Below are 7,884 nucleotides of genomic sequence, written 5' to 3'. Positions count from 1 at the left end.
TGAACATATAAAGTTCACTGCAAGACTGCCAAATTTTGTGAAGATATACACATATATTAAAAGTTAGTAGTATCAAATCTATAAAGACTTTGAAGAAGTAGAAAGAGGTGACGTGGTTGGACAAATTGACCAAGCCCGTGTTGGGAAAGTTAACCTAATTATTGATTAACCTGTAAGTAGAACTACAGGTAAATATAAAATAACAGACACTTGTTAAGCCCCTAATCAAACAGTGCAGGACAAAGTACATCACTAAGCTCTAAATTAAAAATCCTAAATTAAAAAGGTGTACAATATTGGGAGAAGCTTATGCGGACTGCGGCTCAAGATTTCCACAAAAAACAAGTTAATATGCAAAAGTATAAAAGATAAGTAATAAAAAAAATTAAATAGGCATTATTTTGTTTGGAAAGTTAAGCTATTTATCGATTAACCTGTAAGTAGAACTATAGGTAAACAGAAGATAACAGACAATTGTTAAGCCTAATCAAACAGTGCAGGACAAAGTACAGCACCATACTCTAAATTAAAAATCCTAACCTAAAAAGGTGTACAATATTGGGAGAAGCTTATGCGGACCCCGGCTCAAGATTTCCACAAAAACCAAGTAAATATTAAGAAGTATAAAAGATAAATAATAACAAAAATGAAATAGACATTATATTGTAAAATTAAGTAAGTGTGTATTAACAATAACATGTATGAGATGTGATGTATGGAAGAAAAACAATACAGCAAAACTAATGATTGATATGCCAGTAAGATGAATTACAGGTAATCCTAAAATAACAAAGACCCACAGTAAGCTTATGCAAATGGTATATGAAAAAGAATACAACTAAGCCTAATTTTGAACCTGAACTTAACTATGAGTATTGACCAATCTAACAAAACTTACGTTATGGAACCCAAATAACTTCAGATAATGATATTAATAATAAAAGTATTTAAAAACCCAAACAGTACAAAGTCTTATTTATCCAAAATTGGCAGACTGTATTTCAAACTGTGTGGGCCCCCAAACTTGAGTCGAGGCCTGATGAAGGCCAGCTCATTGGATGATGTGTATCCTGACAAAGTAAAGCTGATAATTTCCTTGTGGAGTACCATCACCTGAAGCCCATGTAAATGTGCTGATAGAACATATAACCTTTGAAGTGGTAACTTAGAATTTATGATTCAAAATGAATAACCAAACACAACTGTGTTGGCAGAAAGAAATAAAATAATTCCATTTCAGAATAACTCAACAAGTTACAAATATTATTATTGTATAATAAACAGTAAACTTGTTGAAAGAAATTGATACAAAGATATGGAGAAAAAAAAACACTTGAACAGAGTACATACTAAACATTACAACATGAGTACTGCCAAATGAAAAGTGACAGTTCGGTAGAATCGAATAGAGGGAGTCAAATGTGACAGGAAAGTGTGTTGCACTCTTATTGATGGAGGGTTGTTGCATGAGGATTTACAAGAGAGATGCATTTGAATCAGTCGATTGTAAGGTACGAGAGAAAGCTCAAGTCTTGTGGCATGTGACAATGTTTTTTTCATATAGAGGGCAGCACTGAACGAGAATAGCTATTTATGTGAGTAGAGGTATCGTACCTTATGAGAATTTTCTGCTACATATATTTTTTCACATTCTTATTAATTTGTCCATTTTGGTAGTAGAAGGGCTGCAGAAAGTTTGCCAAGATTTGTGATTTAAGACTGGCCTTGCTGCTCTTAACAACACAGGAATTGTGGTGTTAGGCAACAGTGCATAATCATAGGCATCAGACTAAGAATAATTAATGATGGAGGAAGTAGTTTTAGAGGCAGCACAAGACCTGCAACAATATTTTTATAAAGTATGAGAAACCTTCTGGAGAACATTATTTTGGTAAGATAGCTTCTCTTGGTCAGGGCTGTAGTATTCTTAGGAGAAATCCATGATCTATATATTTCATTGTTCCTAATTTGCTTATTTTGTCTGAAGTTGTCTGAAAAAACTAAAAAAATGTTTTTTCAGTTTTTTAAGTCATGTGAAGAATATTAATGGAACTGTTACAAAATGTTCCTTTAGTGTTAAGTACTAAAACTCAGATAAACTGGAAGAGAAAGACAAAATAATAGTGATTAAGACCACATTTAAGTAGACCAGTGGTACATTTTTTTTCACAAATAATTTGCATCACATATGTTAGTACAGGAACTGATCACAAAAATTCAGTGTACCTAATGTCCTTATAATCAAGTTGCAAATGATGAGGAATAGTTAAAACTTCTGCTTGATAAATTAGCCACTGCTAATTGATTATTGATAGCAGTCTAGCAGATGTTAAAGCACTGGAATGGATATGGAGTAACCTTATTGCAGCATGAAATTTAGTTCAGTTGACAACAGGACAAACTTACTATTTGTGAAGGCTCCTACAAGCTCAATAGAACAATGGCCTTGATGATTCATTGAGGATCACAAACCACTGATCAGTTTATGTATCAGCAATTGTAGCAACAACAGTTCAATGAGAGCTATAGACTGAGAGTAAGAGTACTTTCATTTCCTGCTTTCCTTTTGACTTAATTTCAGGCTGCTGGAACAATTGTCACATAATTCATTAAAACCACAAAAAATCAGTCATTCAGCTAAGCTTTGAAATGTCATCTTAAGCTATAAGGGGATCCACTCTTCTGACAACAAGGACCTTTAAAGGTTGAGAAAGGATTTGCTCATTTGAGGCATTATGAGATGTGTTTTGAAATGATTCCTTGCAATTTTAAGCATTTTGAAAGGTTAGTGTATGTTACATAGATAAGCATCCAGTACTGGAAAATGGAGGTTATTGAATAAGTTCTTAATTGTTAAATAACTTCAATTAGCTTGCATCTGTGGTTTTAATTCAGACATTCCAACATAAAATGTTCCACTCATCTATGCTAAAGGCCCATCATGAGATAAAAATAAATATTATTCCTTAAGAATGATAGCACAATAAAGTCATAATGTTCACTGTGCTGCCTACTCTGTTTGATCCAAACTAAAGCTGTGTTATACTTCTGAAGATCTTATTAAGATCTGGAACAAGCAATGACCTATTAGGAAATAAGAGGGGGAAGGGTCAAGAAAGTTAGAAGAGAACTGTACTAGGGGTTGAAGAAATGCTGAGAACAACTTAGAACACAGAGTCAGAAGGAGCAGAGGATCCAATAGAGTTTAAGGAAAGCCAAGAGTCACTCACAAACTGAACAAAGGATCTTCAGTAGTTTCTTTAAAATTTCCAGAAGATCACAAACTGTGATGGATGGATCATTATGCAACTGAAACCCAAATAAACTAAATATACAGGAAGAGGAACCTGCTCACAGTATTATAGCACACTTAAAAATGCACAAGCAGGAACACTTAGTCACTAGGGGTGATGGATCTGTTTCTACAGTTTTTATTAGGTACTTGCCATGAAGCAGTAGAGAAAGCCAGAAGCTTAACAGAAAGAAGCAGGGTGGCTGTTCCAAAACATTGCTAAATTACAGAAGAAAAAACAACTCTTTCCCCAGAAACCCCACAGACAGCAGCCCACCAGACCAAGGTAGCTGAGAGAGAGGGATATCACAAGCTTCAAGGTTTCAAGATGAAGCAACAGTACAATTTGCCATTTGAGAAATTAACCATCTGACCATTAACCATCACAGTTTTGGGGCAATATCCAGGTTATGTCACTCCAAAGCCTTTGTCAATAATACAGACACTCTATTCTGTCAACAAAGAAGTATTACAAATATAAAAAGAAAATATCATCAATATTCTAATGGCTCAAGCCAACTAATTATAGAGAGTCTGGCAAAATCACTATTAACCTCCAAACTAACCCAACCACACCAATCAATCAAATAGAATAAAAAATGATGGAGAAACAGAATGCAATAAAGAAAGGACACAAAGGAACTAAACTGTCTGTAAAATATTGAGGAGTTAAACCTGCCAATTGCTCTTGTCTACATCTCGACTCTCGAACCTGTTTGCTCCTCTTCATATACTTAGTTAAATCTCTCTGTATCTTTGTGGTCTGAAATGGGTTTTATATCAATAAGTTTTGACATAACGAATATACTTTTACTTTTTCCTTTTTCTCTTGACATAACTTATAAACTAAATTTACTTACATTATAAATTTATATATTATACACATAACAAAGGGACAGGTAAGTTCTGTGAACGATTGAAATGTTACTTCCAAAGGTTTGAGCTCCCCTTATTTCTGTTTGATAGTTAATACACAACATTTCTTCACATTTGTAACTGTCTATGTTGCATCACTGTAGCAAGAATAAGATTTCTCTATATATTTTTATTAAGTTCCAAATTGTTTCTTCACATATCATAAGTCATAAAACCAAAACATACATTAGTCTTCATTTCATAAACCTACAATCATCTGGTAAAAATTAAAACAGGAAAAAAAACTTTCACCATTCTCATACATTCGTCATCACCTAGACCTAAAAATCATCTCACTGATGTACTTGTATCATGAAGTAAACATTAAAATGTAGGCTGGTGATAACCAAACTATGAAACTACTTTCTTATCTATTAATTATGTTACTGATTTAATATCTGTATGTTCAAAAGATAGTTGCTATCTCTCCAACAATATGACTCTTATTATAGAAGCATATTCTCTTGCTAAGTGTTACAAAACAACAAATGATGAATTGCTTTATATTGCCACTTGGCTTATTGAAAATTGCCTAAGTTTTGAATATTCATAAATTACAATATATGATTATTTCAAGGGAACAGTCTAATGATGATTTGAAAGTGAACGGAAATACTTTATCCAAGGTTGATTCAATTAGGATTCTTGGAGTTATTATTCAGAACAACCTTAAGTGAGATAAACAAATAGAAATAGCTTCCAAAAAACTTGGTAGAATAGTATATATTATGACATGGTGTAAGAAATATAGATGGTTATTAAGGCTGCTTTCCAAAGTTAGTCCATCTTTAACTTTGTTTATATTCTGAATGAGAGAAACTTACTTTTTTTAGCTTTCAAAGCGATATAATATTTGACAATAAAGTCACATTGTTTCATTCTTGAGTTTTTATAAGAAATAAAAAGAATCAGAGATTGCACAATTAAGTTTCCTTTAAAATACTCGTGCACTTTATCAAACTTATAACACCATCTTTTATAGTCAAATGACTTAAATGTGTAAGTGTATGGGGTACAAATTTTTATATATTAAGACCAATCTGGTTGTTACAACAGAGAGCCTTAAGGCTAATGATTGGTCTTTCATACAGAGCTTTTATGAACAGCAAATTGAAAAAATTTGGAATTTTAACAATTTATCAAGCCTGTGTTTACTGATTCATTTATATTGCAAAGGATGTTTAATAATGATTTGAACTTGTTAAATCTATCTGAAGAAAGTTTATATTCTTTTCAGAAAAACAACTCTACATTTTTGTTTTGAGCTCCAAGTATTTATATTATTTAGCACCAACTATTGTAAATAGAATCCCATTAAATGATTGGTTAACTCCCAGTACCAAGTTATTTAAAATAAAAATGTCCAATTACGTATATTCAAATTACTCAATGTTTGGTTTAATATATGTATAATTATTTTGTATAGTTGTTGTTTCCTATTTGTATTTTTTTTTATAGTTACTTATTCATTATGGTAGTAATTTTTTGAATGAATAAAAACAAAAAAAGAAAACAACAAAGAAGTTACTATTACTATATGTATACACAGTCACCTGTTCTAAAATCTATTCCATCACCAAATGTCTAACTAAAATATTGTTTTACATTTTAACATTTATTTTGAAATTTTGCTATTTTTCATACCAACTTCTTGTAAAATTGTACCTTTTCAAATATAATGTGTAGTTGACACAAAATTACAAAATTTACATACAACATACACACACATTTCTTTTTTCCATATACACAAATTGATTTATACTCTTCAAGGCTCATTACAGCTTATTTCACAATAATTTTCTTCAACGTTAAGAAATTAGGAAGTTTGTATCTAATAAAACTTTAACTGTAAGCTAAACATTAATCACAGCTTAACACGTAACCTGATGTTACTTCATACAATACTACTGTTTGGGATTATGAAATATCAGTCATATTCACTAGATTTAGCATTACCTGCTGGATTTTTTCTAAGAAAACATCAGTACACTGCAGGTTGGCTCTTTCACAATTTTCTTGTACAGCTGCATTCAAGTATTCATAGTCTGGAGTTGGGAGTTCTACACCAGGGAAGAGATCAGAAGTGATACCCTAAAGAAAAAAAACATTAGCTACACTGTTGAATAGTATGAAGTGAAGAAATTCTGAAATTCATTGACAGATTCAACAATCACAAGTTTAATAGCCACAGAACTGAAAAAAAAAAAACTTCTACTTAAGTAGCATTCATGTGTATATAAATGATATATTAAAAATTACAGACAGCTAACTGCTAGTAAAAAAAAAAGACCATACTTTATGCAGAGTTGTTTTTTTAAGATTGACAACATGAGAGAATACTATATTTTCAAGTTGTACCTTCGTTACAGACAAGCTTTCAGTGGGTAAAATTAGAAGAACAATACTATGCTATGACTATGAAAATCTTCAGCATTTAATATTCTTCTTCTTCAGTGTCATGCCTGCATGACTTTCCATTTCTCTCTGTCATTGACGTTTATCAACAATTCTGTTTATTATTCGTGGTTCCTAACCATTTTGGGAGTCCATCAAGCATCTACATTCCTTGTCTTTCTTTGCTTCTCTTTCTTTTATCTTGCTGGTTGCTACTAATGTGCTCCATCTTTTCTTTCCTCATCACAGGACCTTTGAACTCAGCTTGTCTCTTTCATATTTTGTGATGATGTTGTATGTTGTGTTGGCTTTTACCAATCCTTGTTATCTACTTTTCTTCATAGTCCAAGCTATTTTCAGCATTCTTCTTAAGAACTACATTTTGGCTACTTCAAGTCTACTCACAACTTTCCCTGTTGTTGTCCATGTTTCACATCAGTACATAAGTATGGGCTAGATGTAACATTGTAACACATTTTTTCTTACTTCTATTGATAAATTTTTGTTTGTCAGTAAAGCTTACATATTTTGAAAAGCGTTCTTAGCAAGCATTATTCTACTTTTAACCTCTTTTATTCAATTATGTACCATCTGATGTTATTAATGAGTCAAGATAGTTGAGACAATGAACTTTTAATGTTACATTAGGTTGTCAAGAAATTAATGTTGCATTTTGGAACGCTTTCATTAACCACCTCCCAAAAAATTTATATAATGAATAATAATTAAATGAACTGCCTAAACTTAACGTTAGTGTAGCCTATATAATGTGTAAAGTTTAGTATAATCTAATCCCTTATAGTGATGGTACACGAGACACACATTTGGCATGTAATGCTGTTTGAAAACAAGAAGGGAAACAATGCCTCTGTAGCCACAAAGAATATCAAAGAAGTTTATGGAAATGTTTTGAGCATTTGTAAGTGTCAGTGATGGTTCAGCAAATTTCGTTCAGGTGACTTTAGCCTTAAAAACTGTGTTGGCAAGGGCCAACATGTTGGAATTGATATTAATGCTCTGAAGACACTTTTTGAGTCTAACCCAAGGCAACACACTTGTGAAATGACTCTGAAATAGCATATCTCTCATGAAGCAATATGTAAATATCTAAGGAATATGGGAAAACTCCATAAAGAAGGTGCTTGGGTGCCTCACAAACTCTCCGATGATCATCATTTTGAACGTGTGAACATTGCTTTGTCTCTTCTGGCACATAATGTGCGTGAACCATTTTTGGACAGAATTGTCACCAGTGATGAAAAATGGATTCTCTATGCAAATAT

The 7,884-nt window shown here is 32.3% G+C and overlaps 1 protein-coding gene across 1 annotated transcript in view; it reads right to left on the bottom strand.

Moving 5' to 3' along the window:
* LOC106464421 (dynein heavy chain 7, axonemal-like) overlaps positions 1 to 7,884 on the bottom strand; it is a 187,785-nt gene that overhangs the window by 122,615 nt on the left and 57,286 nt on the right. The window contains exon 19 of the mRNA XM_022392135.1: positions 6,164 to 6,298. Coding sequence (XP_022247843.1) covers positions 6,164 to 6,298 — 135 coding nt within the window. The remainder of the gene's footprint in view (positions 1 to 6,163; positions 6,299 to 7,884) is intronic.

The sequence above is a fragment of the Limulus polyphemus genome, unplaced genomic scaffold (genome assembly GCF_000517525.1).
Source record: "Limulus polyphemus unplaced genomic scaffold, Limulus_polyphemus-2.1.2 Scaffold1647, whole genome shotgun sequence".
NCBI lineage: Eukaryota > Metazoa > Arthropoda > Merostomata > Xiphosura > Limulidae > Limulus > Limulus polyphemus.
This window is presented reverse-complemented; position numbering and strand designations above follow the sequence as displayed.